The sequence below is a fragment of the Mus caroli genome, chromosome 8 (assembly GCF_900094665.2).
Source record: "Mus caroli chromosome 8, CAROLI_EIJ_v1.1, whole genome shotgun sequence".
NCBI classification, from domain to species: domain Eukaryota; kingdom Metazoa; phylum Chordata; class Mammalia; order Rodentia; family Muridae; genus Mus; species Mus caroli.
Window position 1 is genome coordinate 102835091 of NC_034577.1, and position 21722 is coordinate 102856812.

Here is a 21722-nt window from a genome sequence, read left to right on the forward strand (position 1 = left end):
AGGACAAAATGTTTTTACTCCAGTAAAAACTTGAGCAAAAGGACCCCCCCCCAACCCCCCCCCCAGCACCAAGCTCCCAGTGGGGTGCCCCGCCTCTGTAATGTGAGGTCAGTGTCTTACATTCTCTCAGGACAGCCACCTGCCCATCATTCATGGTTCCGCTTTCCATGGCTTTCATTAGTTACCTATGGTCAACTATGGCGCAAAACTATTAAATAAAAAATTCCAGAAAGAACAGGCAATTCTAAGAAGCATATTGAAAGCTCTTGCTACTCCACTCCACCGCTCTGGGACCAGCGCATCCACCCTGCATGTGCTTCTTGCTTGCTAGTTACTTGGTAGCGATCTGGGGTGTCAGACCTGTTCAGCTACTATAGAGCTTACTGTGTTCAGGAAAGCCCTATTGCAGTGTTCTTAAGCATAGGAGCAGCAACTCTGATATCGTTCAAATCTGCCTAAGAGAAGCTATAAAGGTACTTCTGTTAAGTGAAAAGGTTAAAGTTACTAATTTATAGTTTTGGAGGGACCAATCACTTAACTTTTATAATGTATTACAATTATAATATCTGTGAGTCTGAGGCCAGCCTGGTCTACATAGTGAGTTCCAGGCCAACCAGGGATATGTGGTTGTCTCAGACAAAAACAAACAAACAAACAAACAAACAGAAAAACCTATCACAGACAAACACCTACTGAAAATAATATAGTACACAGAGTGCTTAGTACTAATCTGAGGTTTGGGATTCTTTGGGAAAAGTCTTGAAATGTACCCAAGACCGAGAGGAGAATAATGTGAACACAGATAATTTAATAGAGCATCATAATAATCATCACAAATTATTATGCCAGAGAGCTTTTTTATTTTATTTTTGAGAAATTCTTTTAGAATGAAATGGAGGAATAGGAGTCAATATATAAACAAGCCACTTCTAAAAGGCACATGTACTCTTTCCTAGCTATGAGGACAACTCTAAGCAGGGATGGGGCAGGACAAGGGCTGGGAAGCAATGGGGGAGGGCTAAGAGCCTACAGCAGGCGAATGTAGGAAATTCACTGTAGGAAGGCAGCCAGTATGGTCCTGACCTGGCACCACAGACTGCCAATCAGAGATCAAATACAAAAGACCAGTGCTGGGCAAAACAGGTTAGTAGGGATTTGGAGGAGTTCATACAATCCAAAAGGAAAAGACAAGACCAACAGAAAACCTACACTCTACAGAGAGGTCATCCAAGGGAAAACAAATGATCAAGAGCTACTGATGGATGTTCTGTACCAACAAGTACGGACACAGAGGGCGGGCTCAGGCCACATGGTCCTTCGGGTGGTTATGGTGTTTAAGGAAGTGGTGCAGGCACGAGTGAGTATTCACAGGGGAGCAATGAGGAGGTACAGGTGAGGCAGGTCAGCCCTTCCCTCCTGAGTTTAGTCACAATATTCCAGGAGCAGATCCCAGACATATTACTACTGTGAGTGCTTCTGGGGCTTGAGGAAGATGCAACAGGAAAAACAGAGGCATTAGGCAAAGGAAGAACAGCACCCCTCACCTTTACTAGAGCTCCTGTCAACTGTCCCAGATGCTATAAGAAATGGGTACTACAATGGCCTTTCTATAATGGGGAGATACTCCCAGAACGTACTTCATGTGGCCCAGGAGCCAAGTAGCCTGTGCTGGGGCTGTGTGACTTGAAGCAGGAGGACAACAGGATGGTAGACAGGGCAGAGGGCACAGGACTGAGTGGGAAGCTCTAAGATGGCCACTGTGACCTGAGCGGCCTTGCTATTACTGCCTCCTTCCCAGGAGCGGGCCTTAGACATGGCAGAGGGCAGGAAGAAGGCAGGAATCTGGTCTGGGTGTGGCTAGGACATCTGTCCTCTTAAGAGTATCAGAAGACTGTGTGCCTCCGCAAAGCTGACTGAGACCCCCACTGGGCACTCAAGAATGTCAGATGCACTCCTCTGGCCTTCAGGTGAACATTAATCATGGGTGAGCTACAAGGTCCCTCCTAAGTTTCCTGGATCTGAAGACAGAGAGAGATCTAAACTTAGAGATGGGACCTAGGCTCTGGGTACTTGCTGTGTGTCCTTGACTCAAGAAGTAAAACCATGCCCTGGCCAGGCTGGTGGTACACAACCTGCAATCAAGCCAAAGCTAAACCAACCAAACAACAAAACCCACCAGCATCCTACGGACTCCAGCTCCTTCATGGAATCAATTAGGAGCTGGAATGCCAAGCATCAGGAAGGGCCACATCACTGGGACAGAAATCCAAAGCAAGAGTCTAGGCTCTGAAGCAGAGGAGTCCCACAGGGCTACCTCTGCGATGTCTCTCAGTCCTGCCACACTGACAGGTCAGAAGCATTGGATGGAAGAGTGCCCCAGGAGTCAACAGCTGGGAGCTATTTCTTTTTCTTTTTTCTTTTCTTTTCTTTTCTTTCTTTTTTTTTTTTTTTTTTTTTGGTTTTTCTAGACAGGGTTTCTCTGTATACCCCTGGCTGTCCTGGAACTCACTCTGTAGACCAGGTTTGGCTTCGAACTCAGAAATCCACCTGCCTCTGCCTCCGAAGTGCTGGGAATAAAGGCGTGCGCCACCACGCATGGTTTGGAGTTATTTCTTTAGGACATCTTGCAGTCTCCAGTCTCAGAAAAGGCAGGGACAGAATACGTCCCTAGGGAGGAGCCAGGCAGGCAGGCAGGCAACCTAGAGAAGGCAGAGCCCTGAAGTTTGGTCACACCAGTTAAAAGAAGAGTTACAGAGCACTACATAAGCTGGGCATAGAGTATTCCAGCACTTCCAGCATTCAGGAAGCCAAGGCAGGAGGACTCCATTAGGTTACTTTAGTCTACAGTGATATCCCCAGGCCCCCAAAACTCCTCCTTCATAAAACACCATTTTAAACTTTAAAATGAGGTGTCAGAATACCACTGAAAATACCCAAGACAATGGGGGTGGATATTCTCTCTTCTTATTTATAGAATTTTCCAACTTGTATTTGATAAGTATTCCTTATTTTGAAGTTGAAAAAAGTATGTTTGAGGGGGAATCAATCAAAATTAAATATGTATAAAAGTGTCATTAAAAACACTATTATTCTAAATGTAATTTTTTTAAAGGAAAGGAAAAATATACTTATCCAGAAAAAGAAAATAGTGGACCACCTTCCAGGTTCTGGGCCAGGATGGACCACAGACAGACAGGCAGCTAGTTTGTTCAGAGGCCAGAGCTCTGACGAGCAGGCCTGGGTGGGAACTACCTTACAGCCCACCAGGCTCAGAGGCCCCAACCCCAAGCTGCAGACAAGAAAAACCAATTTCCCAAATATGGTCTGCAGCCTGCCTCCGGGAATCACCAGGCCCACCCTCCCTCAGTGACCCCAGAACACCAAGCTGCCTGGCTGGGTCCCCCTGGCCCCAGCCCTGGTGACCACAGGAAGTGCCAGCAGAGTGAGTCACGGGGAAATTCCCTCTAGCCAAGTCAAAGGCGGGTGGAAGTGTAGACAGAAGGGCCCCACTACTGAGTCCCCTCACCTCTATGACTGCTGCCCAGGCTCATCAAGAGGCCCCACTGAGTGGGTCTGGGAACACTGGTAGAGAGAGAGAGTGAAAGCATGAAGACTACAAGGGTCTGCTTAGGAAAGGGTTCAGTGACAAACCATGCAAGACAGAAACTGGCCAGTCTAGGGGAGCCACTTGGGCTTCCAGACTCCCAGAGCTGCTCACTCTACCTACAGCACAAGCTCACAGGGTGCCTGCCAAGTACGCCTTGGCCAAGTAGGGCTGTAACTAACTGTACAGTCAAAGGCAGCTGGAGCCAGGGAAGCACCTCATGGACTGGGCACGTGGCATCAAGAGCCTGGCACCAGGGGCTCCTCTGCCTGTGTCAGCTGGTGTGCTCTGGCCCAGAGCCCTTGCAGCAGCCTCTCTCCTGCCCAACCCAAGTCCTAAGCACTGCCAGTGCCCGACCTATCAACTTCTTTAGCTGGCCAAGCAAAGGGCTTTCAGTCTCTTTGCCTCCCCGGTTAGCTACTCTTCAAGGCCACATTGCTCCTTCCCTCTCTCCTGTCACTAGACAACAGTGACAACAGCTCAGCCCCAGACTAGGTCTAGCTCTCACTCCTACTGCTGTGTGACCTTGGGTAAATCCCTTCTCCCCTAAACAGCCAGACTGTGGAAGCTAAGATGACAGAAGTGTGTCCTTTGTTTAACAACACTACCCTGGCTCCTGTTCTTGCCAAACTCCTAAAGCAGCGGCTCTCAACCTGTGGCTCACAAGCCCTTTGGGTGTTGCTATCAGTAGCCTGTGGCTTAGATATTCACATTACATACATAACATGCACACCAGTAGCAAAATTACAGTTATGAAGTAGCAACAAACTAATGTTATGGTTGGGGAGTCACTATAACATGAGGAACTGCTTTAAAGGGTCATAGTATTAGGAAAGTTGAGAGCCACTGTTCTAAAGCCACTTATCCTCCTGAAGCCAGGTCAGCACAAAGCTCACCACTGCAGCAGGGCAGAGAGACATCCAGCCATAATGTGTCATGTCTAGGAGTATAGCTCAGTGCCTAGCTTATGTGAAGCTCATGAAATTGATAATTTCCCAAGATGTGGGGGAAAGTGAGGTAGCAGAAATAATGAAGGACAAGACCTTTGCATGTTTATGACTTTCCAAGGAAGTAATACTGTAGCTGACTTAACTGGCTAAGCACAAACACACAGACTTCTGTGACTCCAGAATGGCAGGTAGGAGAATGGCAGGTAGGCAGGCGCTGATTGCTCTATACACGCCACAGATTATCTATCCCTCTATCATCCCAGGGCCAATAAATGCCACCCAAATAGTGGCTCTCCACAGCCAAATAAGCCCAGATGGGTAAACGTCCACCACAGCCAAGCATTCCTGCTGTGGACTGCTTTCAGGCCTTAGTGCTCTGCCATGGGACTCTGTGTTTGGAAGATCACAGGGATTCAGTGTCATGACTGAAGCTGGAAAAGTAGTCAGTCCCTAAGCCTAGTTTCCCAGTCTCCGTCAGCAGGACAGCTGTATGGCCTATAATATGCTATATATGTTATGTTCCAAACCCACAATGGGTACAACTGGGACTCTAAGGGATGCAAAACCAGGCTACACTGATCTGTCTAGATTACAGGTTCTCAACCTGTGGGCTGCAACCCCTTTGTCAAACCTCTATTTCCAAAATCTATTTACATTATGATTTGTAACAATAGCAAATTGTTTAGGGGGGTCACCATGACATGATAAAACTGTATTAAAATGTCACAGCAGTAGGAAGGTTGATGTCGCCAGTTACACACACGACACCATGACGGCTGCTGCCTGACTTGCCAATCTCTGGTCATCTCACTCTGGGAACCTTCTGTTGCATCCTTCGCCTACAGGACCCAGTCAGACATCACCCCTTCTCCTTCAGGAAGGTCAATATCCATCTTAAGACGCCCACTTCCCCTCTGCCTACCTCACATACCCGTATTTCTTGTTCCTAATTCTTGTTCCTAACACAGCACGGGAGGCACGAGTCTGCCTTCAGCAGACCCCTGGGCGCTAGAGCAGCAGGCTGGCCCATAAGAGATGCCACAGCAAGTGCCTGCCGGGTGAGTAGAGCCAAGAGAAACCCTTAGCACCCAGGTGCCAGTGCTCCCTGATCCACACACGTCCCTGTACACGGGACCAAGAGAGCAGCCCCACAGCCTGTCTGGTTGCAAGTGACTCTCATTGCACTGTGGCCTGAGAAAGCTTCAGGCCTAGCAGGGTTGTAGCCAACCTTGCAATGCAGAGGAGCGGAGGGCAAGCAGCTGCAAGGATGGCTGCTTCTTAGCTCCAGCTGCCTTGGGGGAATGAATCCTCCAGTGCTGTGGGAGTTCCCAAACCTGACAACACGGCAGGATGGCTTGGAGTACTGAGAAAAGACACTGCAGTTTCCTCTCCACAGAACCTTCAAGCAGTGCCAGTCTGAGCCCACTAACCAGAGGACCCTCTGTAGGTATGCCTAGTTCCACAACTGGTTCATACTTATTTATACAGAAAATCATGTTCTCAGCGGCCCTAAACCAGCTCAAGGTGGGTACCAGGGGAATCAGAAAAGGAACTGGGCAACATGACACAACTGACAGGTTCCTAAGGACAAGAACAGCGAATTTATCCTAGGCCATAGGCCAAGCTCCTTCCTCCCATGACCATCTCACTAAATCTTCAGAACGGCCCAGGACAATCAGAATTGTGTCCATCTTGCCCAAAGGAAAGTGGGAGTTCAGAATAGGTGCACCTGTCTCACCCAGGTTCACAGAGACAAGACAGGTTTCCAGAGACAGGTCTAGGGCTCTGAGATGCAAATGGAATTGGAGATTTGGGGGACATGTTGGGCTTCACAGAATCCAGAGCATTAGTGGCACAAGCCTTTCCTACCCTGCCTAGTCCCACCCCCAATGCATACACACACACAGGCACCCACCCCAAGCACAGAGCCTCACACACAGCAGGCACTAAAGAAACACTGGTTCCCTTCATACTCAGAACCACTGCAAATGTGAGCCAAGTTTATTTCTGGGATATTCTGTTTGCTTGTCCCAAAGAGTCCTGCTCTCAGTGGTGGCCAATGGCTATAGGCCCAGTGACTGTGTGCCCAACTGGCAGTCACACTCACCACTCCTCTTCACTCACACTCAGGCATCCACCTGGAGCAACATGCAGCCATAAGCCACTGACTAGACTAGGGACCTGGCAGCCCTCCTCGCCCCAGTCCAGGGTCCATCAGAGCCCCGAGAGACGCTTCTTCCCGCCCTTCCCTGTCCTGTTATCTTGGGTGGAATTCTAAGACAAAAGAGGTCTGGCAGCATCCTGCCCTAGCATTCCCATGGACAACTGAGCAGCCAGTTCATGTCCCTGATATGCTGATAAGGGACAGGAGTATGAGAGTTGGTGCTCAAAATGGCCTGTGCACGGGCCCCACATTCCAGAGCCAGCTCAAGGGAGTCACAGTTCCAGCTCTGACTCCCTCAGGAGAGCACGTCCAGGACACAGGCAGGGAGGCATGCATAATAGGTGGCTCCCAGCTCACTGTCTGACAGTCCATAGCCTGGGCAGAGGTCTGGAAACGGGAGCAGTGAAAGCCCACCTGCACTGGGGTGGCCACTACCAGAGATTCACCCTCACACACAGACGCTGACCTTGGCTCTAGTAGCAATAGCAAACGACTGTGTCTAAACCCAGTTATGGACTGGAAGCAGGTTCCTGCTTCAACTCCTGCCACAGGGTCAGATCCTGCCTTGGGGAGTCTGGGCAGAGGTGAAGCGGCATAAGGAATCCTCCTGCTGAAGAATGGCCTCTGTAAGCCCCATCACACCACATAGGGTGGGAGAACCACTGCTCCCTTCCCTGACCCTAGGATTCTAATGGAGGATTGGTGAAATTATCAGTGGGTGGGCTCTAGTCCACTTTTGTGATCTGCAAAAAAGCCTTAGCAAAGCTCAGTATAAGACTGGCCCTGACCCTTCACTGTAAGGACAACATGGGGCCCAGAATAAGGGCAATCCCTAGCCCTGACTCTGTCATGGTTGGATCCAGAGATCAGAGCAAAGAGACAGAAGGACCTTGGTTTATTCACCTTCAGGTCTTAAGGCCCCTGGAGCTCTGACACTTTACATCCTGAACTGTACATAATAGCCTTCAGCAGCTCGTAATGTAGTTCATCTATATGAGTACCTCCTAATGCAGCGGCCCCACGTAAGGACAGGGGGACAGTATCACAGAAACTGTCCTTCTCCAGCACACAAAGCTTATCCCCTCCACTCTCTACCTCTCCTACAAGGCCTGACTTTGTGTCTCACCTAGAGGTAAGAAAGTTTCACCAAGAAAAACATGGGTCCTTGACTCTCCCTAGAGCTCAAGAGTGCACAGCCCCACTGTCTGGGTCTGAGATCACCCCTCCACACAGTGCATCCGCTGGAAAATGATCACCACCCACTCCCCATTCCCCAAGCCTGGCTAAGACCTCTTTCCAAAGGCCTCCCAGACTGAGAAGATCGGGTTAGAGGGTGGGCAGAGGAAAAAGCTGTTCGGACTTGGGGAAATTTTGTGGTGGAGCCACCTAAAAGAATGGATGCTAGCAGAGAGCCACAGTAGGGCCTGACAGCTCAAGGCCAGTTCCCTTAGCCCAGGCATGGAGCAGGGAGCCTAAATGGTACAGTACACAGACACCACATTGCTCCTGCTCTCTGCCTCAGTTTCCACACTTAAAACCTTACAACCAGGATGGGGAGCAGCACCGGCCTCAAGGGCCAGACCCAGGGAGATCGCACTGCTTTCACTCTCCTGCTCAAAACAACCAACCACCAATGGCCAGGAGCTCCATTCTTCCTCCTCTGAGCAAAGGTGACTTTACAGGCACAACCTAGGGCTGTCTTACCCTGCTGTCTCCACCCAGTTTCCAATGGGTTCCTTCCTTGCTCAGGGCAAAGGGGCGGTAAGTACAGTGCCAGGAGGGTGTGCCGGCAGTTACTTCCCAGGGGCTCCCTTCCCTGAGGCTCCACCTGGCTTCTGGCTCCTGATCCTCTAGGCATCCACACCTGCTATTCTGGCTCGTCAGCCCAGGCCGGTCACCATCCAACTCTCCACCCGGAGAAAGGAGGGCGTGTCTCCTGGCCCAAGACAATCGGAAACTTTCTCACTTAGCAAGGAACAGACACATGGTCGTTTTGTATAGGTGACCAAATTCACAGCAAACCTAACTCGGGTGTGTCTCTCAGCCTAGACCTTTCTTCAATCCAGAGTCGTGAAAAGAAGCTGCCGCCTTTACTGCGATTCTCAACTCCCCAAATCCCCCCAGGTTCTGACCTATCGCGGCTCGCCGCCGGTTTGCAATCCTCAGCAAATCTCGGTTTTCCAGTCCCTCTGCGTACCGCCTCGGGCTCAGCCTCAGGCAGCCCGGCCGGCCCGTGGCCCGGCTGCCCGAGGACGTCAGGACCCAAGGGCTGCGGAGGGCGACACGATAGCTCCGTGGGCTGCGGGGACTCGAAAGGCGGACCGAAGGAGGGACTCGTTTACGCGCCGAGCTGCTCCGTAATTCTGCAGCCCGCAGGACGCTCCGGGCCCGCAGGAATCGTCCTCCTCGCCGCCCGCCCGCCCAGCGCCCACACTCACCAGGTACTTCATGGTGCTCCCCGGCCAGAGGCCGCGCTGCCCGCGTACCGCCCGCAGCCCGCCGCCCGCGCCTCGCGTCTCAGCCGCCGCCTCGGCCGCCCGCAGCCGGTCCACTTCGCTCCGCCCGCCCGGCTCCCGGCATGCCCAGCCACGCTACCATTGGCCGCCGCCGTCCCCCATGCAAATGAGCCGCCGAGGTGGGCGTGTCGAGCTGGCTACTGCCCGTTGTGGACATCCCCGCCTCTCGCGGCTGCTGGCCCTGCTAGCGAAGGTCCTTAGAAGACGCCGCCCAGCCCCATCGCTCAGCTCTGGTGCAGCCCCTCCGTCCCCTCCAGATGCTGGTCTTTTGCCTTCCTTACCCACCAACACGGGAGTATTCACGCGTGTTCGCCGCATACGATTCAGATCTGAATTCCTAAGCAAATTGGGGGGGGGGGGAGTATGCCCCAAAAGCAATTACTGAAAACAATAATTGTGTAAGACTATTGTAGACAGGCCTTACTGTGTAAGGATCCCAGGAACCCGGAATGATGGTTTATGTCTAAGATTCCAGTAATAGGGAGGCAAAGGCAGGAAGCCAGCTTGGGTGACAGGATAAGATCCTGTCTCAAAACAAAACAGACCCCAGGGTTGCCAGCTACAGTCTGGTCCCCTGCTTTTCACTGGCAGCACCAACTCCTAGCGCTTTGTATTCCTGGACTTTTGGGGATCCCCGCTGGTCCCCTGAAGCCCAGGGGAGTGAAGCTAGAACTATGTCCACTCCATATATGCCTCTGGCTCTAATAAGCAAGGCACCAGAGGCTTGCCAAGTCCTGCACCAGTTCTCCACTGAAGTGAATCCAAGATCTGGAAGAAGGCTGCCCCTGTTCGGGTCACAGTCATGCCCTAGGCGCGCCCCTCCACCTTTCCTGAGTCAGTCCTGTCCAGACATAAAACTCGTGCCCAGCAGCAATCTTCCAGAAACCTGCTCCAGCTTGTCTGTTTCAGCACTGTCTAAATGTGCAGAGACTGAGAGAAGTAAAAAGCACCCGGGAAAGCAGTGGACACAGCCTCAGCTCACCTCAGGGCTTGCTCCTTGCTAGGCTGCAGTTCAGTAATGTCATCCCAAGCAGCAAAATGTGCATGCCAGAGTCTCTGAGCACAGACTGCCGGGCAAACAGGGGTGAAACTTATCGGAAGCACACAGGACCCCCACTGCACACTGTCTGTCCGGCAGCTGCTGAGGTAAGGAAGCAGTGAGCCAGACCACACTTCATTTCAGCAGAGCTCTGAAGACCAGTGGCTAACACACACATGCTCAAAGCCAACCTCCACTTGACAGGCACCGGGCAGGCTTTTGCCCAGAGCTCCTTCATCAGGAGCTAGGCTACAGCAGAACAGAAAGCGCGCACAAGTCCTGTGAACACCTGGTTAAACCAGACTCCTGGGTCTTAACCCTTCTGAAAAGCTAGACACCTGCATTTCCCTGGGGCTTCTGGCTTATGAGCCACTGGCCAGAGCTCACAGTATGAGGGGGTGTGGAGCAAGGAGAACTGACTCAGTGTCCTGTAATAGCACCTGGAACATTCCTGCTGGTCACCATGCACTACCCCCTGTCTTGCTCTCCTACACCCCCCTCTCCATCCAGCTACTCAATGGCCCTATGCCAGTGGGAAAGAACATGCCTAAGCATTTGTCCCACTGTGCTGGGGTTGAAGGGTCCATAACGTGTCACTGAGTCTCTCTACTTTGGAGGGGGGAGCAGGACCCAGAGACCCAGGAGGTCTCTGCAGGATGGACAGGAACACAAAAGACTAGGCTCAAAGCCTCTATTCCACCCCTGGCCAAGGGAAGGCACCACAGAGAGGCAGCTGACTCTAGGATCTTGGGAAAGGAAGATCCACTCTCAGAGGAGGGCTCCAGGGGTGAGTGTGGAGGTGGGGGAAGGGAGCTGAGCTCAGGCTCAGGCATTTCAAAAATTTGCTCCTTTTCCACTTAACTCCCCCCCCCAAGCCTGTGAACCTTGGAATGGCATTTCCGCTTTGGAAACAAGACCCCAGGATTGACACCCCACTGTGCTAGGGGAATACCCCTCCCCAAGCTATTGGGGAGGAAGCACCCATCAGGGTGGTTATGGCAAAGGGCTGACAGGGATGCTCTACACACACACACACACACACACACACACACACACACACACACACACACGGTGGTCTGTGCTGGCCTGGACACATGTGCTCAGTGATGCAATCCTCCCTCCCCCACACCAACCCGACCTCCATGATGCCGAGGGACTCATGCCCACAACAGTTTTACAACACACTTTCCTGCTGGCCTCTTTACAGTGATGAGACTGACACAGTCCAGGGGCCCTTGTCTTGGTCCACACAATCTGTGCCCAGGAGGGACAGAGCTGACACCCAGAGGAGGACAGTGGAGATAGTACACCTTAACCTTCACTGACTTCTCTGTAGTGGAAAGGGAACTTAGGGACAGCGACACTCCAGAGCTAAAGACCTCTGCCACACTCAAACTGACTCCAGAAGGACAGGGGTCTGAGACCCAAGAAACCACCTCTCTTCCATCTCCCCAACAACAACAACAACAAGCCTGCACCTGGCACTGGAGCCAGCTCTCCTCTGAAGTTGAGCTTCATGGATAAGGAGTGTGTAAAATAGGGTGGAACCTAAGTGCTTACTTACTCTTGTGGAAAGAGCTGGCTTGAGAGCTGGTCAAGTTTCAAAATATTGGAAGGTCAAGTCCAATATTGCCCTAATCATGCCTGAACACATACAGGTACACACAGAGGCAGCATGTGTGGGCACAAGCACACACTGGGACAAGCTCACGTAAGTACAGGTGCAACACACACAGACAGAGCCGAGCATGCACAGGTGTATATGCAGAGGAGGAGCTCAAAGACGCGGTGCTGGAGAAAGACTGTACAGGCCTGGCCAGACAACAGTTTCCACCCTCCAGGACAGGTGACAGTCATCCCAGGAGTGGCCTGGAGTCTCTTTACCAGGTTAAAGATGAGCTTACAGGCTACAGAGGGATATCTCTGTCCTCGGGGGTATGGAAGGGACGTTTGCACAGTAAACACGGTAGACCACTCCTCTCCTGCCTATTGCAGTTTGCCCTGGACCCCTCTGAGGGGAGAGGGTTGGAGCATTCTGGCCTTTCAGGCCTCAGAAGCAGTGCAGGCCCTACGGAGGAGCCATCACTGCTTAATGCCCTGTAACGCCCATTGTAGCACTCTAGTGGAATGGCTAGATGAAGCAGCCCCTCCAAGAAGACCACACGGAGAACCACTTCCAAAGAGCAAATTATACAGAGGAATTCTGGCTTATGACTAAGAAGAGTGAACAGATGAAATTGAGGAAAATATGTAATAAAAAATATAAAAAAAAAAAAAAAGAAGAAGAGTGAACAGAGCAGGCCTAAACTAACCGGCACAAGATAAAGCGCACAGCCTCTCTCCTCCTGAAGCTTGGGCTGGACAGGTCAGCTGATGGCCAGCTCTGGGAGTGGCAGTGGGAAAGGATTTCCTGAGACCGGAGGTAAGCGTCGCAAGCCCCAGGGACAGGAAGACGTGTTGTCCCTAAATGGCCACAGGGGCTGTTCTTTCCTTCTGAGAGGACTACTCACAGGGTCAAGCTCAAAACCTGGGCAAGGCTACAGGGACCTAGGACAGAGCCTATCACATCAGTTAATCCTCACCACTGTGGGGGCCAGGAGAAGGAAAATACCACCTCCCAGAGGCTCAGAGGGCAGTGAGCCACACAGCTCACACAGGAAGAGGCAGGAGAGCATACATCTGTAACTGCCCATTCAGCATTCTAAGCATGTCCCTAAAGCAACCCAGGTGACACCCCCGCCAGCCCTCACACACAGCAGAGCACACACTCTTAGGAGTTCTTAGCCATAAAGAGCTTGCCTGTACTCTAAGGCTGGAATGGGCAATGAGAGCATTCACTCTTCATTACAGTGATGACTCTATAGAAAGGTGGGCAGGGCCTACAGCCTGGAGCCAGTTTCTTCCTGGTCAGGTCCCCATGTCATCCTTTGGGCAAGTCCCTATGGACCTGGACGGATACAGAGGTAGGATGAAAGGCAATGCTACCTGCTATGGAGGGACAGAGCCCAGGGGTGAGAAGGGTCCAAAATGACAGGCCTCCCAGGAAGCCCAGCACCCCCTCTCAGCTTCTCCATCTCCCTTCAGGTGTGGTTCTGGGACAAAGAGGCGGGGAGGGGGGGAGTAGGGCACCCCTCCTTTCACATTTTCCTGCAGTAGGGGCACCTTCAGGGATGTGCCTATTTCAGACAGGACCTCCCTCCAGCAGAGGCCTCACTGTGTGCTGGCAGACAAGAGCAGGCTAGACCTGAGTACCGCAGCTTCATGTGTGGACCAGAGGCTGGGGCCTTGTGTGCCTGCCCTTGAAGCTGCTCTGGGATTGGCTCTCGTCCCCTCAGCTCATGTTAGGGAGGAGTCAGAGTAGTGCAAGAAACCTGTCAAGGAAGAGAAGGACACGGACAGGTCCCTGTCCCCCGGGAAACTCCAGTGGATGCCCTGCTTCCACCAGCTAGGCTGGGTGGGCAGGGACAGGGTGTGGTCAAGAGACCTCCCGAGCTGGGCCATCTGCTCTCCCTCTCCCATGGCAACAAGCAGTTCAGACGGAGGGGTGACTTCACATGCCATCTGCTACACGCCTTCAGCAGCTTCCACTGAGCACCCATGCACACCCACAGATACCCAGATGGGCAGAGAACGGACAGGGCTGGCAGCCATGGGGGCTGGAGTCAGTGAGCTGCAGGGCTAGCAGGGTCACAGGGTCTCCAGAGAGTATAAAAGCAGCTCCTCCCTTGTAAAAAAAAATCATATATAGAGTGGATCCCACATGAGCCTACAGTGCAGGGCCCATTTGCTTCTCTAGACTAAGTTTACACAAATGACTCCAGCTGGCTGTGGCACCCTCAGCTGGTTGCTGCCCTTCAGGTGGTAAGGACAACTGTTACCAGCATCTGGGCCGACACTCAGGCACTGATATGGACATACACAGGGCTGTACCAAGCACAGGGCACTATGGTGTGTCTCCATGCCAGCATCCCATACTGCCATACATCAAGTTCCACCCACTAGGAACCAGCCCCACAGACACAAGTGCACACCTCTAACCCTATCTCCTAGCCTTCACTGCTCTCCCTCATCCGTCTTCAGATGCTCCAAGGTTCCCCAAGTTCCTTCAAAGCACTGCCTGAGGACCTGGGTGCAGCTCTTCCTTGGAACGCAGCTGCCCGAGATCCACAGCTAATGCTGGAGGTGAGTAGGGACGTCCCTCCCACCAACCTGGGGGTGACAAGTTATGGAATCCACCTCACTCATTTGCACACATGGTCTGAGCATCAAATGCTTGTCAAGTGTTGTGTTGCACTAGGACACTGCCATGGAAGGAGTCCCCTCCTCTGAGAACTCACACTTGGGCTGTGGGAGGTGGGTATGACCTGCAATCACACCTGTCTGTGGCGACAAGAACTCAAGGAGGGCAAAGAAGGTGGCAGGGGTAGGGGGTTGTTTCACGAAAGGTGTATGGAACTTCTTGAAGGAGGAGGCATGTGAGTAAGGTGTGCATCTTTTGCTAAGGCTCGTGATGCCAATCAATCAATCAATCAATACTAGTGAAAGCTGATGTAAACAGTGCAGGCAAGTGAGCAGCTTGGGAATGGAAGAGTAGACTAAGGGCCAAGGTGCCGCAGGAGGAGACTCTTGGCAAGCTGGCACCAGCTCTAGCTACCGGCTTCTGGCTTCTTGCAGGGTAAGGTGTGTCCTGGACTTGGGCTCTCATAGTGGCTTGTGAGTGGGTGCACCAAGCAGGAGTGGCTGGGGAGGGGGAAAGAAGCAGGCACAGTTCTTGTGTCCAGAACTGGTCTTCTCTGATGTGCTCCCCTCAACCCTCCAGCCAGAACCTATGGGACAGAATGAGACCCTGGGGGAAAAAACCACAAATGACCCAAAAGCCTAATGTTAACCTGCAACAACTGGGTGAGAGAACACAGACCCTTATGGCCTGATGGAGGCTGTGAACGGAGAAGACTGTGGTCTCAACACGGTCTGAGCAGATCACTTTGGCAGATACAGTGGTTGAGGGCATGACCCAAGGTTGCATGACAAGTTATCAGTCTTTCTAATACCAACAATTTATCAGTGTTCTGATACTTTAAAAGTCACATTAAACAAAAGAGACAGCTATCCATCAACCAGAGAGGGTAGGTTAAACGCATTGTGGTATATTCATAAGTAGAATATTATTCGGCAACCAAGAAGGCACAAGCCAGTCATACGCCCATGTGGATGGCAGTTTCTAAACTATTTTGCGGAATGAAAGAAGGCAGAACCAACATAGAATGAAGAGGTCTATCTAAGTCAATGTAGAAAACAGAGTAGGGGCTGCCTCCTGGGGGCCTCTGAGTACGCTCTGAGGAGATAGTGCCATTCCTTATCCTGACGGAGCTCTTCATTAGCACAAACCTATTCATGGTACATTTAGTACCTGCACGTTTCACACATGGAAAAATCTACCTCAATGTAAAATCTCCCGGAACAGAAGAAAAGAAACAACCCACAAGGATGGACGGTGTGACGTAGTTTTCTGAAAGACCCCCGGGGGGTATCATGATCTTAACCCACTAAGTTACCATTTTCGTAAGTTCCCTGCTACCTAGGGAACTGGGTACAGTTAGGTTTCTGTGACCACTCAGCCTTGGCTTCCTGGACAACAGTCACCTTTCTTCATTTATTACATAGCTATGGAAGTCTTGATGATCCCAGACTATTGTGTCTTCCACTATAATCTGTTTCAAATCCCTCTTGGAATTTGGCAGGGTTTAATAATAAAATTATGGAAAAGCCCCTTAGCCTCTAATCTCTCCCCTAGAAAAGAGATTAACTTTAGAGCCACAACTTGTGACCATCTCTCCTGCCAGAGCAGGCGTCCCTCCTCACCTCGGAGGTCTTGGCTCTCCTGGGAGAAGAAGAAGCTGACGCCTCAACCAACAGTGGGTATAAGAGCACACAGAAGGAGTGGGGCCAGAGAGGACCGGGGCCCTTGCTGGGCAGTTCTGACCGCCTTCGGTCCATCCCTGGAGCTACAGAAAAGCAAGAGAGAACCGGCCTGGCAAAGTCATCCTCCAACCTCTACCCTTGCCCATGTGCCCACACAGGTCACACGCACACGTGACGATAATGCCAACAATGACCACAGAAAGGAAGGAAGGGAGGAAAGTAATAAATAATGAAGTGTGTCCAGGGAACAAGGAAAGCAAGCAGCTGTGAAGAAAGAGGCTGAGGCTGAGGCTGAGGCTGGAGTGGAAAGCTCCTTAGGGCAGTAGCAGGAGGGGGCAAAGCTGACCATGAGGAGTGCCCTGGAGTTGCCCAGGCCACTCATCTTTCCACAGCCAGCGTCAGCATCAGCATCTTAAAACATTTAGCATTTTTTTTTAAGATTTATTTATTTATTACATGTAAGTACACTGTAGCTGTCTTCAGACACTCCAGAAGAGGGCGCCAGATCTCGTTACCGATGGTTGTGAGCCACCATGTGGTTGCTGGGATTTGAACTCTGGACCTTCGGAAGAGCAGTCGGGTGCTCTTACCCACTGAGCCATCTCACCAGCACCCACATTTAGCATTTTTTAGATTAGCATCTCAAGGTACTGAGAGCTACAGACTGGGGTTGAGGTCTCGCCTCAATCCTTCCATTGCTGAACCACGCTGCTTGCTGCAGACCACGGCTGAGGACAAGCCCGCACATCAGTAGCTTTATCCGCACGTGACCCTGTCCACTGCAGAGAGCATAGCAGAGCGCCCAGCTGGCCCGAGACATGGTGGGCCAGCCGACAGCAGAGTCAGAGCAGAGCGCCCGGCTGCCCGAGATGTGGTGGGCCAGCCGACAGCAGAGTCAGAGGCTACTACCATAGTAGTGAGGATGGCTTAGGAAGATGGGATCCCACAGGCTGTGCACAGCAGGGCAGAGGCCAGGCCCATCTCACCACTAAGGCCTTCCATAACAGGAACTAAACTGAACCACAAAGAAAAAATCTCCAGAGGGAGATGGTATACCACAGAGGACGGTGCAGGGGTCAGCAAAGGGTGCTTCGTTACCATACCTGCCACCTGCCACCAGAGGCTGGAAGCAGAGACTGTCTCCCTGCAGCAGCCCCACCCAGCCTCTCATGAAGAGCTGCGTGCATCCCTCGTTGACTTCCTCCCAAATGCCAGGGCCCAGCGCAGTCTGGTAACACCCCTCCACCCCTCTTCTGGAGCCTTAGCCCTGACATTTCCTACCAAAACATCTGCCCATCCTGAAGCAGCCTCTTCTTTAATCCCCACTCGGCCTTCAGTGAAGCTGCCTGGGAAGTGACTATGCAATCTTAAGGTTTAGGCAGGGCCCTGGCATTCCCTGCCCAGCCATGGTGGCAGAGAGAACAGATAAGAGCTCCACACCCTCAGCAGGTGGCTGGGCTGGGCCAAAGAGAGGAGGGGAGGGAGGGGGAGGGGGAGAATGAGCAAGGTAGCATAAGGGGCCAGAGGGTCACATGAAGCCTGCAGTCTTGTGACAGAATCTGCTAGCAGCCACACAATTCCATCTTCAAATACACAATGGCAATGGGGCCAGGAGGTGTCCAGGGGAAAGCTGTGTGGGTGCAGGGTTGACCTACCTGGTAAAGTGGGTACAAGGTTTGCGACCAGTTCCTGCAAGGAGGAGGCCGAGAAGGACAAAGTACAGTAATGGGAGGAGGCACGGCATGGGCTTTGGGGAGCGAGGTGAGGGACTGGACAGTTTCTCCCATCCCCTGTGCCTGTCCTACGAGGCTACAGCTGGATACCGGGCCAGCTGTAAGCCCTGGTTCAGATCTCTGGCTCCCTGGCCAACTCTCTCAAGCAGAGAGTGAACCCCAGGGTCATCCAGGTTCAATCAAGTGCCTACTGATCTCCACTGGCTGTTGCTAGATTAAGCAAAACTAGACCGACTCTGCTGCCCAGCCCTGGGCAGGCTGTCTGGCCTCTGTGAACCCAGAACAGCTATCTGCAGAGACAACAGAGACCCTGGGTTTGCTCTCTACCATAGCAAAAGAGAAGACAGTAAGTAGGTAGGTAGGTAGGTAGGTCGTACTTGGAAAGCCACGGGGAGCTGTCAACAGCTCTCTGAGATGCAGCCCTGAAATCTGTGTGGCCACACAGGACATTGGCCATTTTACCACCCTGAATATTGTCAGGCTTGGTACCCACCCTGCCTTACCTCCGTGAGTCACGTGACTATGGCCACTTGTGTCCTCCCTCAGGCCCAGCATATAGGACATACTTACACCAGGTATCATCTGTGCTCCTTGAAAGGGCCCATCGTCCAAGAAGGGGCTTGGTAGAGGCTAGAAGAGCCACCCAGTTTCACAGAAAAGCAGCAGTGGGCAGAGCCATACTGCAGTGGGGCTTGTCACCTTACTGAAACAGGGCAGCCAACCTCTCGTCACTTGTGAACGTGGGTCTGGCATGGCAACAGTCATTTTCAAGTGCAAACTTCAAGCTAGGCCAGACTGCCTGATAGGCCTGTGGCACTGGCCAGCCATGCCCAGAAGGAAGGCGGATGTCAGAGGAAGCCAGGAAATGAGTAGCCAGGCACTGCCCAGGTACCTCTGATCTCAGCTCCCAGCAGAGGAGAGAGTATGAGTTGGCAGCCAGGGCTGTCATGGTTCCTCCCTCCCTCTGAACCTTATATCCCATGGGGGTCAAATAACAGAGCTAAGACCCCTGGCACAGCTGGGAGTGGTAGTGCACACCTTTTAGACCAACACTTGGAGGAGGCGCAGGCAGATAGATTTCTGTATTAATTCAAGGCCAGCCTGGTCTACAGAGTAAATTCCAGGCTATTCAGGACTATACAATGAGATCTTATCTCAAAAAACTAAAACAAAACCCTATTCAGACCCAGCTTGGATACCCAGGAAACCACATCAACTCAACCTAGTCCGCCCCAAGTTCTCTCTCTGCCATCGTCATCTCCCATCGTCGGCTGTTAGCATCTTGTAATTTCTGTGGGCCAAAGTGCCTGTGTCAGCTCTATCCAGGAAAAGACTGCCCAAATGAATGGGTGTTGCTTAAAACTCAAACGTGTCCCTAAGTACCACATGGCCAGTCACCATTCTGGGCTCCCTGAGCAGGAACAGAGCAGGCAAATCTTTCTAGAAGCCTACCAGGGCTCCCAGCAAATGAAAGCTGTTTTCTGCTTCAGAAATGAACTTTCTCCATAGCCCCACAACCTCACATACTCTCAAAGTCCCAGGGGAGAGGACAATGGACTGACAGCCTAGCTACATACCATGCAGATTACTGAGGGCTGTGGCTACAAGCGAATGGGAGATAAATCAGACTGAGTGGATCTTGGTGGGGACAGACCTTCACTTTGCTTCTTCACAGCGATTCTTATCTGTGCAAGTTTCACCAAAACCCCTTATCCTCTCTAGTTACAGATGGTGCCACTGTGGCACAGAGCAGAGAATGATGACCTGAAATCTTGTGAGGTAAGGGCCTGCATGGACTACTAAACCAATCTTGGCCCTCCTGACCAGAGGCCTGTCCAGAGGGGTACTCCATGGTCATTACTGCCTTGGGGACCCTGGCCCTCCAGCACACTCGGCAGGTCTGCCTTGTTTTTCTGACCAGTGTCCACAGGGGCGGGGCTGGCTGGTGCCCTATGCCCCAAGCCAGAGAAAATCCTGAGCTCTGCAGAACAGCAAGAGCAGAACAGAGAGAGGAGAGAGGCTTGGCAGGCTTGCTCTGTCTCTTCCTAGAGATGAGACAATTATGCTTTGAACCAGAAGAGATGGGGGTGGGGGGCTCCCATCAGCACTGCCTGGAAGCCCTAATTTTTTCATCTGTAACTCAGCATTACCGCTTCTAGGGGCGGGCAGGAGCTGAGCTCTCTAATTCTGTAATAACAATGCTTTGCGCTTACAGAACCCTCTCTTCTCCAGGAATCTCTGTACCCTACGGTGGTTAATTAAGAGGCCACTTGCCCTGCCAGGACGCTTGACTGTCTGCATCATGGAGAGAACCCAGTTCCCTGAGTGGATGAAGAGCAGTTCAAGCATAAGGCCAGGCCAGGCTAGGCATGGCTCTAGCCCATTGCCCCTTCCTGTCATCTGGAAAAATGCTTGAGTCAGCAGAGAAACGGTGGCTGTAGGCCATTACTCCAGGGCTGACAGGATGAAGGTGTGGTTTCACACCTCTGTCTGTCCATCTGTAAAGTGGGTTAATGCCTGTACCCGAGTCCATCGGCCTGACAGAATAATCAATGGAGACCTCAGAAGGAGACCCAAGTGTTAAGGACTGGCCCAAGGGCTGCTCAAGTCTGCCTGGTGGGTGGGTCAGGAAGACAGAGGACCGGGATGTCAAGCAAACGGGGAAGCCCCTACAGAAAGGAGCTGCTAGTCGAAAGGTCCTGGGGTTCAATGGGCCAATAAAACTTCCCACAAAGTGAGTGTACAAACCAGAGATAGGGGGGAGGTACGCTATTTTCCATCAGGCAGCCAAGCAAACCATTCTGGGGTAAGGGTGTCTCCGGGGACAAAACAGACCCCGCCCCACGCCTGGCCATCCGGGTAGGGACCCGACAGCACAATAGGGCAGCCCTCCTAGGGAGTTTTCTGGGGAACAGTAGAGACCTTCCCACCCTTCATTCGGCCCAGCTGACCTGGCCATGGGCTTCTAAGGAGTGACAGAGCCCTCTTCTCCGTAGGCCTGGTCACTCTGGTAGGAGATAGGGAAAAAGCACGGACCCCACCGGGCCCACCAGTCCCAGGGGCTCTCAAGAGGCTCCTAAACACCCCCTGCCCAACCCAGCCGTGCCGGGCTGCTCCCCGTGGGGCCAGCACGTCCCCCCCACCCCGCTCCTACTCCGCTGTCCTGGGAGAGGCTGGAAAAGCCGGGTCTGAAAAGCCGGCTCTGGGGCAGCGCCCCGACCCTGACCCCCACCTCGGCCTGAAAAGAACCTCCGGCGACCCCCGATGGCCCAGGCCTGCGGTAGGGGGCGCGGGGTTCTCAGGCGGTCAGCACTCACCGGCACGGTCATCTTGGCCGCCGCCCCCCCGGAGCCCTGCAGCAGCGGCGCGGGCTAGCTCGGGCTCGGTGGGCCCGCGCCGCTCACAGCCCCCGGAGCGGGGTCCCGGCGTTCTCAGCTGCCCCGCCGGCTGCTTTCCGCCGCCACCGGACAGTCCGGCCGCTCCCCCCGCGCCGCGCATGCGCTGCCCGCGCCGCCCCTCCCCCTCCCGCCTGCTCCGCCGCGGGCCGCGTTAAAGGCGAGGACCCGGGACCCCGGCATTTTTTCTGTCGGCACAACTGGTCGAGGAGGCTGGGTTCCCACACCTTGCACGTCCTTCCAAAGGCCACCTCCAGACTCATTATTAGACAATCCCATCCGGTCCGCCCACCCGGTTCTGGAATCCAGAACCCCCAACCCCTCACATCACGTCCCTCAGTGCGGGTCCCAAGGCTCCTACAACCCTACTTTGGAAGCAGTTTAGTCTGGCTGAAGGCG

At 52.7% G+C, this 21722-nt stretch overlaps 1 protein-coding gene across 3 annotated transcripts in view; it reads right to left on the reverse strand.

The window, feature by feature from the left end:
• Nucleotides 1-21403, reverse strand: part of Bcar1 (BCAR1 scaffold protein, Cas family member) — a 32516-nt gene extending 11113 nt beyond the window's left edge. The window contains exon 1 of one of the 3 annotated variants that reach the window (XM_021169848.2): nt 21246-21403. In XM_021169848.2, the coding sequence (XP_021025507.1) occupies nt 21246-21257 (12 nt within the window). In that variant the 5' untranslated portion in view covers nt 21258-21403. Of the gene's footprint in view, nt 1-9156; nt 9263-16135; nt 16348-21245 lie in introns of those variants that run through there. The other 2 variants (XM_029480581.1, XM_021169849.2) reach the window with 2 other exon arrangements.
• Between the last annotated feature and the right edge of the window lie 319 nt (nt 21404-21722).